Here is a 19,649-nt window from a genome sequence, read left to right as displayed (position 1 = left end):
ATGCAGGCATGGAGAAGGGAAGTGGTCGACCATTGCTGTTTATATCTGCTGATGGTTAAGAAGTAGTTTTAGACTATTCTCCTTACTGAAGATCTGCTTCTGTAATGATTTTTCTGCTTACTTGTGCTAGTCCATTTACACTTGTTAACGTCTGGGTTCTCACTGAAAACAATAAAAAGTATAGGATTTTCTTCACTGCTTAAACCCATTTTATTGTAGATTTGAGCTATGACTAATATTTAGGCTCATTATTTTGTAACATCTATCAAATTTGTCTTTTTCTTTCTTTGTAAAGTACTTCTGGCCCAGTGCCTTTGTGTTTGGAGTGGATGACTCCATCGTGGATGGAGTCATTGATAGAGCTTTATTTATCATTACATCTGTGCTCTCTTTGTATTAATTTAGCATAGAAAACACTCCCAGCCCAGTGAACGTATGTTAAGCTGTGTCTTTTTCCTGGGTAAATCCGCTGATTGAGCTATTCATGCCATTAACGTTGTATTTTCTCTCTCCATTATTTCTTTCCACAGAAAGTAAGCCTCGATCAGTGCTTCTTCTTTGCTAAGCTAAAGCTTTTGTTTTCGCTTAATTTTTTTCTTTCCATTAAAAGTCAGTCAGTCATTTTCTACCGCTTATTTCATAGTGGGTCGCGGGGGAGCTGGTGCCTATCTCCAGCAGTCTATGGGCGAGAGGCAGGGTACACCCTGGACAGGTTGCCAGTCCATCGCAGGGCAACACACAAACAACCATGCACACACTCATTCATACACCTAAGGGAAATTTAGAGTTACCAATTAACCTAACAGGCATATCTTTGGACTGTGGGAGGAAGCCGGAGTACCCGGTGAGAACCCACGCATGCACGGGGAGAACATGCAAACTCCATGCAGAAGGACCCCAGGCCGGGAATCGAACCCAGGACCTTCTTGCTGCAAGGCAACAGTGCCTTCTTGCTGCAAGGCAACAGTGCTACCAACTGCGCCACCGTGCAGCCCTCCATTAAAAGTACTATACGCAAAGTTTTTATGTTTGGCTGCATCTCTTTCCTAGATGGATCCATTGATAGAGCCATTGCTGCTATTGACTTATATATTCTGTTTTTTATTCAACTTTGTTGAATGGTTTTCTTTCTCTTTTAAAGTACTCTTGGCCCAATGCTTCTGTGTTTAGCACTGTTTTGGACCCAGCCATTGTCAAAGCTACTCCTACCCTATCACTACCTTTACATCATGGGTGATTTTACACAGGGGCCAACAGGGGTCAGTGCCCCTGTAGAACCGTCCCTGGCCCGTTATGGCCCCTGTGCTGAAGTGATAATTTTGTAATGCGACAGGCACTGGCATTAAAACTGGAACGAATACGTTGCAGCTTTACACGGAGTCTTTAGAGCACTGCACGTTCGCTTATTGGACCGAGCTGTTTAGCCAGTGCATATCTGAATGAGAAGAGAAAGAAATGGTAAACAAGACCACAACTACAAATTGTTAAAGATAACTAATGGAAAAGTGGTAAAGAGACGGAGGTAAGCAATACGATTTAGTTTCGTGACACCAATGTTTGGCTCAGTGTTACTGTTGTTGCTTACTGCAATGGAATGCGGCTTCATTGTTTTAACATGCGCTAAATCCAGTTCTTACAAGGGTTAGGAACTGATTTAATTTTTTTCCTTCATAATTTACTTAATCTTTAATTTACTTTAACAGTAAATTAAAGATGAAGTTGTTCCACTTTTAGCCTTAGTCATATTGATATAGGATCACAGTTTTCACCTATTAGACATTATCACTTTCTTGCAGCACTGGAAACAACATTAGTGGTCATGAAAAGAGAAGGGGACATCACATCATTTTTTGGTCGCTGTTAACAGCACAGCGAGGGAGCTGAGGTGCAGGATGAAAGAGACAGTTAATTGGAGAGGATGCTGAGATTGACAGATCAGAAACAGAGGGTGTCAATCCTGAGAGTGAAGAGGAACATGCAGTGGTGTGAAAAAGTTTCTCCCATCCTGATTTTTATTTTTTTTGCATGTATGTCACGTGTTTCTGATCATCAAGCCAATTTAAATATTAGTCAAAGACAACACAAGTAAACACAAAATGCACTTTTTAAATGAAGGTGTTTATTATTAAGGGAGAAATATCCCTTAATAGTTAAATGGTATTTAACAGTGTACATGTGGTTTCACACAGGCCCTGTGTGAAAAAGTGATCACCCCCGAAACCTGGTTGGGCCACCCTTGGCAGCAACAACTGCAACCAAGCATTGGTGATAACTTGCAATGAGTCTTTTCCAGCGCTGGGGAGGAATTTTGGCCCACTCATCTTTGCAGAATTGTTGTAATTCAGAGACATTGGAGAATTTTTGAGCATGAACAGCCTTTTTAAGGTCATGCCACAGCATCTCAATAGGATTCAGGTCAGGACTTTGACTAGACCACTTTAAAGTCTTCATTTTGTTTTTCTTCAGCCATTCAGAGGTGGACTTGCTGGAGTGCTTTGGATCATTGTTCTGCTGCAGAACCCAAGTGCCTTTCAGCTTAAGGTCACGAACAGATGACCAGACATTCTCCTTCAGGATTTTTTGGTAGCCAGCAGAATTTATGGGTCTATTTATCACAGCAAGTCTTCCAGGTCCTGAAGCAGCAAAACAACCACAGACCATCACACTACCACCACCATATTTTACTGTTGGTATGATCTTCTTTTTCTGAAATGCAGTGTTACTTTTACACCAGATGAAATGGGATACACCTTTCAAAACGTTTTGTCTCGTTGCTCCACAAAATATTTCCCCAAACGTTTTGGGAATAATCAAGATGTTTTCTAGAAAAATTGAGACGAGCTTTAATTGTCTTTTTGCCCAGTAGAGGTTCTGGTCTTGGAACTCTGCCATGCAGGCCATTTATGCCCTGTCTCTTTGTCATGGTGGAGACATGAACACTGACCTTAACTGAGCCAAGTGAGGCGTGCAGTTCTTTGGATGTTATTGTGGGGTCTTTTGTGACCTCTTGGATTAGTCATCGCTGTGCTCTTGGGGTAATTTTGGTCAGCCAGCAACTCTTGGGAAGGTTGACCACTGGTAGATGTTTTCACCATTTGTGGATATTGGCTCTTACTGTGGTTCGCTGGTGTCCCAAAGCTTTAAAAATGGCTTTAGAACTTTTTCTAGACTGATAGATCTCAATTACTTTCTCTCTCATTTATTTCTGAATTTGTTTGGATCTTGCCATGATGTTTAGCTTTTGAGGATATTTTAGTCTACTTCACTTTGTCAGGCAGGTCCTAATTCAGTGATTTCCTGATTGAGAACTACCTGATTAAAGAAAATGGTTCCTCGCCACTGTCGCCATATGCTTTGTTTTTAACTGTGACTGGTATTTTGTTTGTAAAATTTCAAAACATAAGAGTGCAAAGATGCTTTGTTATGTACTGTACCGAACCATGAAACAGGTTAAGAACTACATGCCCTGGTCTGACAGGGTCTAGAGGCCCAGAAAGTAGTAAAACAGTTGTTTGTTTATTCTTCAACAAGTGTCCATGATTCAAAATCCAAAAAGTTAAATGAGCAAAAAACTATTTTCCTCATTAAATAAATTCTTATGGAACGACTGACATGAAATTCACATCAGATGTTCGTTTGTTATTTTAACCAATTCTTCCACACAATCTGTCTTCAAATCTTGAAGGTTCTGGTGGCTCTTCTTTGCTCTCCGCTCTTTAATTTCTTTCCACAGACGTTCAACCTAGGTGACTGACCGGGCCTATCTAGCAGCTTTATTTTCTTACTTTGAAAACAGTTAAGAATTTCCTTGGCTTCTAATCACAGACGTCCTGGTACATTTCTCCATTCATCCTTCCCTAAAATATGTGAGGTCTACCAGTACCAAAAACTGACAAGCAGCCCCTCACCATGATTCTGCCACTTCCGAACATCACTCTTGGCATGCTGTTTAAAGAGTGAAGTGCAGTGACATTTATCCTACAAACATGATGATGTGAGCAACTACCATGGGTGTTACAAGATCTCATAGTTGTTATCAGCATGCAATTCCTTTTTTTTTTTTTTACACAAGAATATATTTAACAGCATATTTCTTTTAAAAAAAAAAGAACTTTTATGTGTTGCCAGTTAATAATGTTGGTATGCTTGTTCATGACTTCCTCATTGAGATGGTTCTCTTGCTTGTGCACTGCTTGTGAAAGAACAGCCGGCGTGCATGTTGATACAAGTATCTCAAAACAAATATGATGTGCGACTGACAATTAAGCTGGTAGAGCTACTCAAAGAACTTGTGAGCAAATCTCAACTAAACCCTGCAACCATTTTGGAGCTGCAGAGAAACACTAGACGAAAACAAGTCTATCTCATGCATAATGGAACCTCTGTGTATTCTGTCACAGTGGATTATATTCCTGAAAGAGAAGAAACATCTGTATGTCTGTCAGCTCAGACCATAAAACTGGTATTACAAGCCCAGCAGGGCAAAAATGGTCTCAAATGATTCTCTTCTTGTGGAATAGGAAGCTGGGTGTGGCCAACACAGGCAACAAAGAGAATCATATTTTCCTCCTAACATTCATTAAACTCATCCCAGATGGGACTGATGACATCAGACGCGCGCACACACACACACACGCACACAGAGTCCCGAGAGGCCCAGAAGCAGCAAGAATAAGGGTCACACAGATAAAAGGCAAATAAGTGCAGGTACGTAACTGATATCCTCCTCCTGCCTCCGGATCCTAAGTATTCTCTTTGTGATAAAAAGTAGGAAGAAGCAGGGGCTGACACACCTGATGCATCGCTACTAAATAAACTGTGATTTGACCATGGCAAGGGCAGTAACAAACAAGAAAAACGGTAGGAAACGATGCGTCAAGTGTATTTAAACACCTCCCTTCAACATTCAAACTCTTGTTGTGCTTTGACCAGACCAAGCCCATAAACGAATGAATGCAAAAGACAACACAGAAAAAAAAAATCAAAGGAAAAAAGAATGATTTAGAAAAATTGCCACTCTGTGGAGGAATGATATTTTTTTACACTGGTTTCTGACATTACAGCCTCAAAACCACAACAAATTTCACTTCCAACAGTTTAAAGTCCTTTTATTGAGATGCCAAACAAAAGTGCTGAACTCAAAAGTTTTGTGGTGATATTTGGAGCCTAAAGTAGTGAAGAGATGCCTCTCCTCCACCTGTTGCTGTGTACCGCCAGTTGTCTGTTTGAAAGAAAGTTCCCACACTTATCTGAAACTTACGACAAAGACAAATTGAGCTGTTTCCCAAACATTTCCTGTCACAAAAAACAACAAAGCCGATCACTCTTAATAAGGCAACACTGTTTTTGAAACTAAAGTTTCCAAGCTAGGAGGAGCATGTTTGTAAAGCAGTGGACTGCAGGATGGCTACCTGCACAGATAGCCTGACTAATTAACCAACCAATATCAGCTTGTTCTATCTGTGTTACGCCCTTAAGAGCCGAGCACCTTAAAGACCCAATATTCTGTGCCAGTAGCACAATTATTTGAAGAACAGCAGCTACAATTATTAGGTGTTTATCAAGTCTATCAAAATCCAAATAATAACTAAATGTTATAACACCGCTATAACTCGAATGATCAATAAGTTCTATAATTTTTGCTGTTGTTTTTGGAATATCTTTACACCTACAGTTTAGGTTACATGTGGTTTAGTTTGCGCCAACAGTTTTACTTCAAGCAACAGGTTAAACACTCAGATTATCTTGAATACCATTACAAACGCCCAGAAGGTTACATCTATCCCCAGTTTGTTGCTTGATGAGAATCCATTCAATGGATTGTCAAAATACATGAAAGAATCTGTTTCTATGTTTCTCCAACACATTTGAAGCAGAGGAAGTCTCACGTTTTGTCTCTGATGGCTTTTACAGCTTAGTGCAGTTTTTGTGCTGTTGTACAAGTGCCTGCGACATATGGCCATTTTAATCTGGAAAGGCTTTATGGAAATTTCAGAGAGTAGAGCAGTATGTGGGAGCAGACATATGGGAGCAGCACGAGGGGCCGTGTCAGTAACAACCAGGCCAACATGAAGAAAGAGTGGTGATAACACATGGAAACACCTAAAACTGATCAAGCTGCATTAAAGAAAGACTGTAAAGACGAACTACATCCAAACGAGTTATAGGCATGATTAGGAATGGCCTGCCAGTCCCAGCTGTTCAGTTTCTTCAACTCTGTTCACTCGTCCTTTGAGCAGAGTCTGATAAACAGGCGATGGGTAGGGCAATCCTGGCTCCAACCCTTTCCACACCCACTTCCACTGGTAGACTATCCAGCAGTCGGGTTTTATCTGTGGTCCTGCTAGGTCATGCCCATATATGGCTCGTCTTTCCCTATAGCGTTGGTAAGCCGTCCCTACTTCTGACAGGGTACTAACTGCCGTGTACAGAGAGTGGCCATCAAGCCTGAGTTTTACTTGTCGACCTGGGCGTACAGGAATGGTACAGTGTTGGTGTGGAGGGTTAGGATAAACTGTGCTTGCTTCCAAAGAAATAGGTAATTGAGTGTTGTTGAAAACATAACAGCCAGGTAGACGTTCTCTTTTCTTCACTTCTTTTGACATTGCAGGTGAAGTGGCCCAAATTACAGCTCCGCCTACAAAAACTTCATGATACATGCCTTGTAATGGTTCCTGGTAATGTGGTCCCCCATCTGATCTCCATTCCTCTCACCTGAAGATGGACTGAGTTAAATATCCATGGCAGGCTTTCAAGCCCTTCCGGCGAGATAGTGACCCGAGTATTCAGCGGATCACACCCTTTGTTGCCCTACCAGAACATTCAGTGGTAGGAGACAAAAAAGTTACTTGTGTTCCAAGGCAGGGCTTGGAATCTTCCAGCGTGGTCAGGTTGCTGCAGATCGGTCGTTCTGTGGTATTCAATATTGGAAACAAAATAACTTTCTGAAGCTGGATAGAAAGGGACAAAATCCGCTCTGGGCTTGTCTAGTAGAACTAATCCTGATGGCAATTTCAGATATGGGATTCCATGCCTCAGGCCATTCCAAGTGTTAGGGCCGACTTTTATTCTGAAATGCGTGTGGGATCTTGACGGGGAACTCTCTTCTTCTCTTTGTTTCTTTCTTCTCCTTTGCCACCTGACAACTTTTGTCCCTTTTTCCTGTTGGTCTGTCAGTTTTTGTCCTTTCTTGTCCATTTCCACTTCTGTGGCAAAGAGGACCAAGGCCAGGAATGCAAGTGTTTATTCCTATATGCTGCTGCAACTTCTCCTTTTTCAGGGTCTACTTTCTGTTGTTCTGGAACTACTGTTATTATTGCTCCAATGGAGTACACTCCTCTAAATGGCACTACAACCATCAGTTGGTGTGTCTGTTCAATGAGCCACAGTCCCTGGAATCTGTAACACCCTGTCACGATGCCAGGCTTCAGAGGTCACCTTCTGTTTGGGTCTGGCTCCATGGCTGCTCCAGCCATCCAGACTGGTGGTGAAGTAGTACAGCCCTGTACCCCGAGTACCCCTCTCCTTGGGAGTCTCAGGCAAGTCTTCCAATGGGAGATCTGTATTTGCAATAACTTCTAATATTAACTGTCCCGAGGTTGTCAGCTTCCAGGGGCCCACACATCCTCTTGGCAGTGCTTGTTGTTCTTCATTTTCGGGTGTTTGGTCTAGAACAGTGTCGACACCTCCGTGACCCTGGTCTCTATACACTCGAAAGACCAGGGGATGTTGTGTGGTGGTTAAAGGTGGGAGGCTTACTTGGCCCAAGGCTGGATCATATGGCCAGGACTCTCTGATCGATATATTTAGCAGATCTGTTGGTCCCCCATCCAGGCCATCAGTCAGGTGGCCCCATCCTTTGGTTCCACATAGCCATTCATAAAGTGGGGGAGCTGATGGTTTGGCTCCCAAACTGTCTAGGTCCTGGGTGGCTTGTCTGTATGGTGCAGGCCTCCCCTCATTAGGATGCGGTGTGAAGGATCTGAGTGGGTCATAAAAACGCTGTACTTGCCATCCTTCTGCTTGAACCACCTGCAACAGCCCTCCTGTCCTCATCCAAGATGCACAAAATTCACAGAACTTGAGAAATTAACCGTCCCACAGGCAGGTACAATTTCTTGGCCTTTCTTCATGCCAGTCCCACTGGCTCACAAAGACCACTGTGGGGAGTCCCCACAAACTCCCCACAAATGAATAAAAAAGTTATAATGCATAAGCACGGACGGCGCGTTATGAGCAATGTTCTGGTTAAAACCACCCTTTAAATAAAGTTTATCTTAACTTTAAAACATACAAAGACCACGAACTGGCCTGTGTGCTACAGATAGCATGCTAGCACAAAGATAGCTGAGTTCCACAAAACAAACTTCATAACATGAAAACGTTTAGATCATTTCATCCTAAACCTATCTGTTAATCTGCCCAAACCTAACCTCTGACCATGGTGAGTAAACGTTGTCCAAGGGCGATGAAGTTCGAATAAACGTCCACAATCAACAAGTGGTTGGCTTTCAGCTAACCTCTGCGTTCGCTCTGTGAACAATAGCGTTAGCTCCGGAGATCTGGGCGGCTGTTCGTTACCGTAACACGGTGGTGCAAGCCGTAGTCCGTCCTTCAGACTCGGCTTGTAGAAACAGCTTCTCTGCCGGGGACCTCTTCGACACAGTTTTGCTTCTGCGGAGCTTCGGAGAGAAAATGTAAGCGACTCTTACACCTTAATTTCCCCGTTCATGAATGAAAATACCGGATACACAGACAGTATTTCATTCTACTTAACTTTGCATATGATCGGTGATCGTATGGCTTCCTTGGATCCAGTTGAATTTATGTCTTTTTGCCAGCAAAAGACATCAGCGCGCTTTGTTCCCTCCTATCCCGATGGTCATCGGTGTGGAAGAGAAAGACTTGTGGAAAGGTGGGGGCTTATATATGCGGCAGTGTCATCGTGGGAAGTCCTCTGCTACCTTCAGAGGACAGTTTGTCGTACTCTTCTTTAGGGAGAAAGGTGCTTTTCTTCTGTGGGCCTTGTGAAGCTGGTGGTCTGTAAAATCTCTTTTGCGTTCCTTCTCTTCTCTGAGGCAATGGTCTGTTAGGGGGGTTGGCTGGAGCTTTTAAACTGGCCTTAGTTGGTAGGTTGGCTCCTTGTCCTGTCTCTTTCTTTCTTCGTAAAACTGCTGCTCCAGATCATAAGAAATCACTGCTTGATCCATCTGTGGAACTGTCGTGCCTTGCACTGGCATTTTGGTAAAGGCAATTTCTCCTCTCCTCCCCTTGGTTACTTCTTGGAGGGCCTTCACATATCTAGCTGGTGAGATTGTTTGCTTAAGCACAAGCCACACCAGTGCAAGGCGCTGACCTCCATCCATGCGTAGCCTTGCTCTTCTGATTTGGGAGTCTTCATCATTCATGTCTTCCAGCACCAACCTTTCATAATGACTCTGAGCTGTTCCTTGTTTGTCTAAGGGATGTGCTGTTACATGGCTCAGCCACAACTTCTTAGCTTCGTCACTTTTTGTAGCATTGGTTATCATTGGCCACACATCTTTGATATAATCTTCACTACTTTCTTCTGGTCTTTTCTCTCTACTACACAACTAAGGTCTTGATCTTTTTGTACTCATGGAAAACATCAGTTTCTGGGCTGGATGCTGTGAGTTGTTCAGGCATTCTTCCTATGGGCTTCCTTGTGGAATGTGGTGCTTGCGGCAGTGAAGGCTCCTCTTCTTCCTCTGCCAACAGCTCATCAACCTGTCGCTCGATCTCTTGTACATACTTGTATGCTGCTTTCTTTAGTCTTCTTAACATCACATCATGCACAACTCCTATGTAAGCAGTTCTAAATTTGTTGGTCAGGGGTTGATAAGTTGCTAGGGTGTGGTAGGATGGCATCATTAAGATGTTGGTCCATTCCCTAACTGTGGCTTTTACCTTGAGTTCGACTTTCTCTTCCAGGCGATCAGCCCATACAGCCGGGATGTGATAGTCTCTCTGTCCGGCTTCAGGTATGTACGCTCAACGCTCATCGTTTGTTTGAACAGGCCCCCATGTCAGGTCTCTGGCCATTCCTTCTGAGACACAGTAGATGTCAACCACTTCCACTGCCTTCTTTTCTCCTTTTCTCTGTCCCATTTTGAGTGGCTTGTGTGGGGTTGCCGACTGCACTGGGATTGAAAACAGGCTTACACTTTCTTTGCCCTCTGCCCCAGAGGTCTCATGCTCTGATGGTTCTTCTTCTTCTGAGCCACTGAATTCGCCATCTTCTCTTTTGTTGGAACCCACTCTGCTTTACCTGGGTCTTCCAGGCTGTAGTCGTCTAGATCCACAGCCTGCACAGATGTTGAAGGAGCAGCTCCGTCTGTCTTTGCTGATTTTGTTTTTTTCTCTAGGTGGGGAGCAGGGTTAGTCTCACTCCTCTGCTGATATCGTTGTTCATCAGGGTGTGGTTTGATTTCGTTCCTCTGTTGGAATTTTTGTATGTCTGGGTGAGGGGGATCTTTCGGCTTCTTCTCATCCATCTTTTCTACTAATACCAACTCTTGCTTTCTCCAACTCTCATGCTGGCTAAGGGAAGTGACGATGACTATCTCGGTCAGAAAGGTGTCTGTCAGTAGATTCTTGATTACATGGTGTGCTGTTGCAACGGCCACTTTTTCTGCTGACTCCCATGGCAGGTCGTGAGATCTCAGTCCATCTAGGGATTTTGTCACTCGTCTCAGGCCGTGGTTGATGGCAGCATTCAGTCCTTCTTCCAAAGCTACCCACATTTTCTCTCTGTAATCTTTCAAATTTTCTCCCTTGTGGTAAGTGGCAATGGGAGAGTGGATGACAGCATAATAAGGAAGGTCAACCCCACTGATCAGATGCATTTTACTTCCTTTGTTTTGGCTTACTTGTCTTAGTTCCCGAACGTCCCTCTTGTAATCTTCTCCAGCCTATGTCCTTAATCTTTTCCTGAATTTAGCATTGTTAATTTTGAAGTTGTCATTTGTGAAACCTAGCAGTCCATCTGCTACTGTCGTACAGAGCAGTCCAACTAGCAGTCCATCTCCCTCAATGCCCCAGGGGTCTCTGATAACCTGGTAGACTTTTGACAATCTATGACCACATGATACTTGCATTCCCTAAATAAGGAGAAAGCAACATGTAAACCAGAAAGAAACCTGGATTAAATGACAGTGCACTTCTTCTATTGAATAATTTAGTGAACAACACACTGACCTATGAACCACTTACTGCTCTCTATGCAGAACCACCAACCTTGTATTATTTATTTTAGTTTTTGCCAGTTTTACCAGTCAAGTTGAACGACTCAGAGAGTTGTAATATAATGATCACAGGATGTTGTAAGGAGCAACTTAAAAGGCAGAACAGTTTAAAAGCCCACCTGAGGTTCCCTGTAAACATGAAAGCGAGATGATTCAGGATTCAGTTTCACCGCTGACTGTGTGGCTCTCTGTGAAGGTGTGCGCTGGAGTCTCCTCTAAATTATTCAGTTGTTTCGGAACACAGACGTTCATTTGTAACAGTGCTTGTCCGGTTCTAGCCAAATTAAAGCTTTAATATAAAAAGCTTTTGTGTTTTACTGTGGCATGAGCAACACCAGAATTTCTTCTTTCATCATGTTAGACCATGTCCAGGCAGGAAAGCAGAAAACCAAAAGGCCACTCCTCCAAAACGGTTAACGACTGAAATTGGCTTTTTTCCAGGACCTCTCAATGAGGTATCCACACGCAACTAAAGGCTGCGCAACTCATACTTCATGCAGACACAGAGTCAGTATTATCCAAGGACCTTTATAGAAAAGAAGACAATATTTTTCAGTTTTCGCTTCCCTAAAGAATCCACTGTAAACACTTAAGCACAGATGACTATTCTTGCAGGACTCCAGGCTACATTTTTGCACTGGTGGTTCTAACTTTTCAGTCAGTGGCACAATCCAAACATTTAGGTGCTTACAAATGTTTCACAGCTCCTTCATCACAACATAATTCATATGCAAAATGTTCGGTCATTTCACCTTTGGGTGTTGCCTGGTGTAGCGGTATATGGAGGCTAGGTTCTTAAAACCTTTGCTGCATGTCTTCCCCCCTTCTGTCTCTGCTCATTTCCTGCCCTGTTACAGTCAACAAAGGCCACTAGTGATGAAAACAAATCTCAAAAACTAAAAATGTTTGGCATTTCCACATACAGTGACATGAAAAACTATTTGCCCCCTTACAGATAACTTCTGTTTTTGGTTTTTGTGTAAATGAAATGTTTCCGATGATCAAATGAATTTCAATCTGAGAAGGATAACCAGAGTACACCCAAAAAGCTGTTTTCAAATTATGAGGTTGCTTATTAAGACAAATAATAATAATAAATTAATAATAATAAATAATTGTGCAACACTTGGCGGCCACAACTACGTTCAAGCCTGGCAATCAGTCTTCCACGTCTTTGCTGGAGGAATTATGACTCAACATTCTTCACAAATTGGTTTTATTTCAGTCACATCTGAAGATTTTCAAACATGAACGGTCAGACCACAGCATCTCAATCGGATTTAAGCCAGGACTTTGACTAGGCCACAACAGACATTCAAAGGTGGATTTTCTGTTGTGCTTTGCATTGTTTTCCTGCTGCATAATCCAAGGGCCCTTAAACTTAAGGTCATAAACTGATAGTAGTGGCTCTTGGAACTCTCTATGGCTGCACAATATCGGGGAAAATATGGAATTGTGATCCAGCTGCTGAATATTGTGATGACCAGACAAGTGCCGCACCTTGTCGGATTCCTTTCTTTTCCATTATTACAACTTCCCCACATTTTGTGTGAGCTTTAGCATTTCAGCCACTAAAAATATGCATCTAAAGAAGGCATCAAAGACAGCTAGTTATAGGCTGTAGTTCTTTAAATATATTGTGCAGCCCCTAGTAGGAACACATTATTGAAGATTAATCAACATTTTCCTCACTTTTCTCCTTCTTTTCCATCATCACAATGTTCCCAGAAGTCTCCTTGAGCTTTGGCATCTTGGTCATTAAAATCTAGGTCAGGGCCAAATGCATTGGCATGGAGCTTTTGGATTAATGGCACCTGAAAGATATAAGCCTACAACATATTGCACCCAAGCAAACCTTTGCTATTGCAACATTGCACAGATTGCAATTACAGGGAGAATTGCAATTTAACATATTGTGCAGCTCCAGTCGCCAGCCTTTTGGACCCATCCTTACTTCTGGTGATGCATGGTACCAAATTATCTTTAAGTAACTTAATTTCCAGACAACTAATCTCAGTTCAACTTAATCTGTGTGGTTAAATTTAAATAATTGTCTGCAACATTTAAGATTATTAAACAGATGAAAGAGATGGACAAATGCATCTTGGGTTTCGGACTCTAAAACAAAAGCCTTATGATGTTCGAAGGAATCTTGTTGTTATAGAGAGGATCTCATGCAACACATTAGCAGGGGTAAAGAGAAAGCCTGACAGGGAGCAGTTATTGGTGGTGGGCGTGTGAGAGGCAGAGATCCCCAGCAGCAGTCCCAGCCTGATGTGACTCACAGGCTAAATGAGCTAGGCTTGTTGCCCCCTGGTGCTCTGTGACCTAGATTGAGAGACGCAGGCAGGACTATAATCTCTCATTTCCCTCCCTCTCCTACAGTATACAACAGGCTGCCAACATGAGAACCCGTTCTGCGCAGCGTGGCGGGCAGACAGCAGAGAGAGGTTCTCGACAGCTTCACTCGACATTATTGATTTGGCCTTCCACAGCTGGAGCTGAGAAGATGATCGAATTTTGAAACGGAGAAAAACTGCTCAAGTAGCTCCGGTGTGTGTCAAACTGTTTGTTTACAGGACACATTTACAGTATAGCGGCACACATACAGGTCCTTCTCAAAATATTAGCATATTGTGATAAAGTTCATTATTTTCCATAATGTCATGATGAAAATTTAACATTCATATATTTTAGATTCATTGCACACTAACTGAAATATTTCAGGTCTTTTATTGTCTTAATACGGATGATTTTGGCATACAGCTCATGAAAACCCAAAATTCCTATCTCACAAAATTAGCATATTTCATCCGACCAATAAAAGAAAAGTGTTTTTAATACAAAAAACGTCAACCTTCAAATAATCATGTACAGTTATGCACTCAATACTTGGTTGGGAATCCTTTGGCAGAAATGACTGCTTCAATGCGGCGTGGCATGGAGGCAATCAGCCTGTGGCACTGCTGAGGTCTTATGGAGGCCCAGGATGCTTCGATAGCGGCCTTTAGCTCATCCAGAGTGTTGGGTCTTGAGTCTCTCAACGTTCTCTTCACAATATCCCACAGATTCTCTATGGGGTTCAGGTCAGGAGAGTTGGCAGGCCAATTGAGCACAGTGATACCATGGTCATTAAACCATTTACCAGTGGTTTTGGCACTGTGAGCAGGTGCCAGGTCGTGCTGAAAAATGAAATCTTCATCTCCATAAAGCTTTTCAGCAGATGGAAGCATGAAGTGCTCCAAAATCTCCTGATAGCTAGCTGCATTGACCCTGCCCTTGATAAAACACAGTGGACCAACACCAGCAGCTGACACGGCACCCCAGACCATCACTGACTGTGGGTACTTGACACTGGACTTCTGGCATTTTGGCATTTCCTTCTCCCCAGTCTTCCTCCAGACTCTGGCACCTTGATTTCCGAATGACATGCAGAATTTGCTTTCATCCGCAAAAAGTACTTTGGACCACTGAGCAACAGTCCAGTGCTGCTTCTCTGTAGCCCAGGTCAGGCGCTTCTGCCGCTGTTTCTGGTTCAAAAGTGGCTTGACCTGGGGAACGCGGCACCTGTAGCCCATTTCCTGCACACGCCTGTGCACGGTGGCTCTGGATGTTTCTACTCCAGACTCAGTCCACTGCTTCCACAGGTCCCCCAAGGTCTGGAATCGGCCCTTCTCCACAATCTTCCTCAGGTTCCGGTCACCTCTTCTCGTTGTGCAGCGTTTTCTGCCACACTTTTTCCTTCCCACAGACTTCCCACTGAGGTGCCTTGATACAGCACTCTGGGAACAGCCTATTCGTTCAGAAATTTCTTTTTGTGTCTTACCCTCTTGCTTGAGGGTGTCAATAGTGGCCTTCTGGACAGCAGTCAGGTCGGCAGTCTTACCCATGATTGGGGTTTTGAGTGATGAACCAGGCTGGGAGTTTTAAAGGCCTCAGGACTCTTTTGCAGGTGTTTAGAGTTAACTCGTTGATTCAGATGATTAGGTTCATAGCTCGTTTAGAGACCCTTTTAATGATATGCTAATTTTGTGAGATAGGAATTTTGGGTTTTCATGAGCTGTATGCCAAAATCATCCATATTAAGACAATAAAAGACCTGAAATATTTCAGTTAGTGTGCAATGAATCTAAAATATATGAATGTTAAATTTTCATCATGACATTATGGAAAATAATGAACTTTATCACAATATGCTAATATTTTGAGAAGGACCTGTATATGTGGAGTGGGACGGTGCAGATGGCATGCTTTATTGCCATTGGAAGGAGTTTTCACTTGGTTTAAAACACCTACAGTGCTGTGAAAAAGTATTTGCCCCTCGTAAAGATTTCTTCTGCTTTTGGTTTTTTAACACATTTAAATGGTTCAGATACAAGACAAATATAATCTAAATAAATAAAAAAGAAAGTTTTCAAATGATGACTTCATTTATTAAAAAGGGAAGAGCAAACCAACCTGGCCCCATGTGGACAAGTAATTGCCCCCTTGTTAAAGTCATGACTTGAAAAGCTTATTCAAAAGCCATGACCAGGCCTGATTCTTGCCAGACCTGTAAAATCACTCAAATACTGTAGAATCTGTCTGGCAACATGAAGTAGGCTTAAAATGAAACAAATCCTGTGAGAAAAAAAGTCACGGACATCTATCAGCCTGGGCAGGGTTACAAAATCATTACCTGGGCTTTGGGATCCAGTGAACCACAGGGAGAGCCATTATTCACAAATGGAGAAAACATTTTTTCTACAAGTGGACAGCCTGCAGAATTACTCCCAGGACTCATCAAGGAGGTCACAAAGGTACAAACAAATTGATGTTGTGCAGGGGCTTAGTCAAAGTCCAGATATAAATCCTATTAAGATGCTTTGATATAGTCTTAAACAGCCTGTTCATTTGAAGGTACTACCAGTTAACAGGTTTAGGAGTTACTTATTTCATCACATAGGTTTTTGCATGTTTTCAGGTTAAAAAAAAACAAAAAACACATTAAATACAATGTTGTCTGATATTCAAATTTGTTCGATGATCTGTAGGGAATAAGCATTGGATCTGGAGACTTGTTCTCTCGTTCTGAGCAGCTTAAACTGTTGTGGTTCAGTGCTCTACATTTCAGCCAAGATCAGTCACTAAGACCTTTACCCCATCAAAGGTTTTCTTTGTGTCTTTCCAGTCATTGACATTAAAGTAGGTGGAGTTGCTCTGTTTCCTCCTCTGGCTGTGATTACCACCACAAACACAAGCAAATGCACATCAGACTGCAGTCCCTTTATATTTACAGAAAAGACAAAAAAGATGCTGATGCACATTTTCGTTTGCTTGTTGCTAGGGAAATCCCATCTACAAGGACAACAATGGGGGGTTGGGGGGGGGGATTGTTGGCATGTAAAAGATATCCATGAGAAAGTTTCAGGCTCACTGGGTGTCCAGCTGCTGCTCGCCTTGTTGCCATCAGCTGTGTACAGCCTGAGTGGACACTGGACAGATGGCGAGGGCCCTTCATCACACTAGAAGGTGTAGATACAGAAGCAGAAGCATCTGGAAAGCAGCAGCTCTTCATCGCGTTTGAGCTAACGTTTCAACCGTCGGCATGGCCCTCTGAGACGGAGTGAAGCATTTACAGGGGGAATATGAGGTGTCGCCTTACCGCACGGCTTCACTCAAAGGATTACAAGTTTGAATAAACTATTTGTGCTGCAGTGGAGCTGTTCAAGCAACTTTGACCACACGCTTAATCCAGGACATTTACTTACTTTGGTAACTAATTTAAAAATAACTGTGTTGTCTCTTACATTTCAGATCATTAAACCCGTTTTAACAGCAAAGATAAACTGTTAAGAGTAATCGCCTCCCCTTATTAAATCATGAAATAACTGTACTTAACTATATTTTTCGTTAACACCCAGGCCGGACTACTGCCTGTAAGATCAAGAAAGCACCTAAATAGAACCTGTGTGACATCATGAAGTTGGTTAAAAGATCTAAAAAAGCAACACACCAAACCCTGATCTAAAGAAAAATGCAAGAATAGATTAGAAAGGGTCATTGACATCTATCAGTCTGGAAAAGTTTAGAAAGCTATTTCTAAGGCTTTTCAACTCCAGTGAACCACAGTGAAAGCCATTATCCACAGATAGAGAAAACACTGAACAGTCGTGAACCTTCCCAGGAGAGGCTGGCCTACAAAAACTACTCCCAAAAGTGCATCAACCACACATCCATAGGGGGCAACAAAAAGAGCCCTTTTCCACTTGTACCCACTCAGCCTCCAGAACAACATCTAAAGAACTGACCTCAGTTAAGGTCAGTGTTCATGATTCAACAACAACAAAGCGATAGGGTAAACATGGCATCCATGCGAGAGAGACCACAAAGGCCCGTCTTACAGTTGCCAAAAAAATAACCTTTTCATGATCTTTAAAACGTTGGGGAAAATATTTGGTGAACTGACAAGACAAAAACAGAACTTCTACATCTGAGCTTAAAACAACAACGTATTTCAGATCAAATCATACCTACAGTCAAACATAGTGTGATGGTCTGGGGTTGCTTTGCCGCTTAAGGACCTGGACGGCTTGCTATATTTGACGGAACCAGGAACTCTGCTCTCTAGCAGAAAATCCTGAAGAACTTCCGGCCATCAGTTGTGGAATTAAGCTTAAACTCACTTAGGCTGTGCAGCAAGACAATGATACAAAATACACCAGTAAGTCCACCTCTGAATGGTTAAAAACCCTATATGGAGGTTTTGGAGCGGCCTAGTCGAGGTCCAAACGTAAATCTGACCAAGATGTTGTGCCTTGACCTTAAACATGACCAAAAACCTGCAAATGTGGCTGAAATTCTGCAAAATAAAATTGGGCTAAAATTTTTTCATAGCATAATAAAAGACTTACTGTTATCGTAATCGATCGATAGCAGTTGTTGCTGTTGGTACAACTAGTTAGTAGGTTTAAGGGACAAGGACCTTTTTCATACAGGGCCGGGTTGGATTGAAATCGTCATTTCAAAACTTTTTTTGTAGCTACTCAGATTAAATTTGTCTGATATTTAAATTTGGTTAATGATCTGAAACATTTAAGTGTGTCAACAAGACAAAAACAGAAGAAAACAGAGGAACATGTGGTTTTTCTTAAGAAAAGAATCAGTGTATGTAAAACCATAAAGGAAGACTTGCAACAAGGACTAAAACATCATTAGTGGCCCTCGTCCTGCTTGGCTCTATGCGAAGCATAACATTACTCATCCTCCTCTGGGCACCAGAGAACTGCACAGCACAAATCAAGTTTCTGCCTAGTGATTCACAGCGTGACGAGAAGACTTGCATAACAGCCAGATCCATATTCCCTATCCCTACAGATATGTTATTTTAAGAAAATGAGCCTTCTATAGGTGCTGGAGTCAGGGTTAAAGCTATGAGGGCAGCAGAAATGGATGCTGGATGGGCCACAGCATCATCACTGTCCATTGATCGTCACACACAGGGCCTCTGGGATGACAAACCTGACCCACATTCAACAACAAGAGTGGGTATATGCTTATCTCCCACATATGGACTACCTACAGGATGATAACGTGGATTAAAAACAAGAATGCATTGTATTTGTCTCATAAAAACATTTGTACTTACCAGTCTTTAACTATAGATGATAATCCCTACTGGTAACAGCACAAATGGCAGAGATTTAATGTTTTAAAAGGGGGTCAGTGTGTGTTTATAATTTGTTAAATTCGTGACTCGACCCACTGCAGTAGCTGGAACTCGACCAGCTGACACAGAGAGCCTGTCAGTCCCCGGAGGAACATAAACACGCCATAAACTGTCCAGTCTCCATCAAATCTACAGCACATAAACGCCCTGAAGCCGCTGCATGAACATCCAGCCTACCTTCGGACAGCTCCAGGTCCAGCTCCGCCAGCTGGTCCCTGACCTCTTTAGGCAGAGCCGACAGATCAACGCCGCGGTCGGACATCGTGGGAAGCTCGTCAGCCAGCGGGGTGGATCTAATATCTCGAACGGCAGCAGGAAACGATCCAGCGAGAGGTTACGGGGGAGGAATGGAACAATCAAGATGTAGAAGCGGTGGTGTTTACTCCATCTCCGCGACTCCCCGACGCCGCCATGACTGTGGGAGATGGGAACAACTCGGAGAGAGGAGTCCGTTCGTCACGTGACCCGGGATGAAGGGACCCTGTGGAGGGAGGAAGTGGACGCAGTGCGCCCTCTGCTGTTAGCAACTGGAAGTGAAACCAGGCTTCCTCCACCGCACTCACCTGACTCACCCATCCCAGGTGGAAAATAGCAACCAAGCATACAGCCATGAGAAAAATAGGACTCGTTATTGATCTCTGGAAAAGAAAGCGATTTAATTGCACTTAAACAACATA

The 19,649-nt window shown here is 42.8% G+C and overlaps 1 protein-coding gene across 4 annotated transcripts in view; it reads right to left on the bottom strand.

Moving 5' to 3' along the window:
* Positions 1-19,445, bottom strand: part of dip2bb (disco-interacting protein 2 homolog Bb) — a 63,839-nt gene extending 44,394 nt beyond the window's left edge. For 2 of the 4 annotated variants that reach the window (XM_047348181.1, XM_047348183.1), the window contains exon 1: positions 19,150-19,445. In XM_047348181.1, coding sequence (XP_047204137.1) covers positions 19,150-19,234 — 85 coding nt within the window. In that variant the 5' untranslated portion in view covers positions 19,235-19,445. The remainder of the gene's footprint in view (positions 1-19,149) is intronic. The other 2 variants (XM_047348182.1, XM_047348185.1) reach the window with 1 other exon arrangement.
* Positions 19,446-19,649: the final 204 nt, after the last annotated feature.

Source organism: Girardinichthys multiradiatus, chromosome 20 (genome assembly GCF_021462225.1).
Source record: "Girardinichthys multiradiatus isolate DD_20200921_A chromosome 20, DD_fGirMul_XY1, whole genome shotgun sequence".
NCBI lineage: Eukaryota > Metazoa > Chordata > Actinopteri > Cyprinodontiformes > Goodeidae > Girardinichthys > Girardinichthys multiradiatus.
Note: the sequence above shows the minus strand (reverse complement) of the source record. Positions and strands in the feature narration are given on the sequence as shown.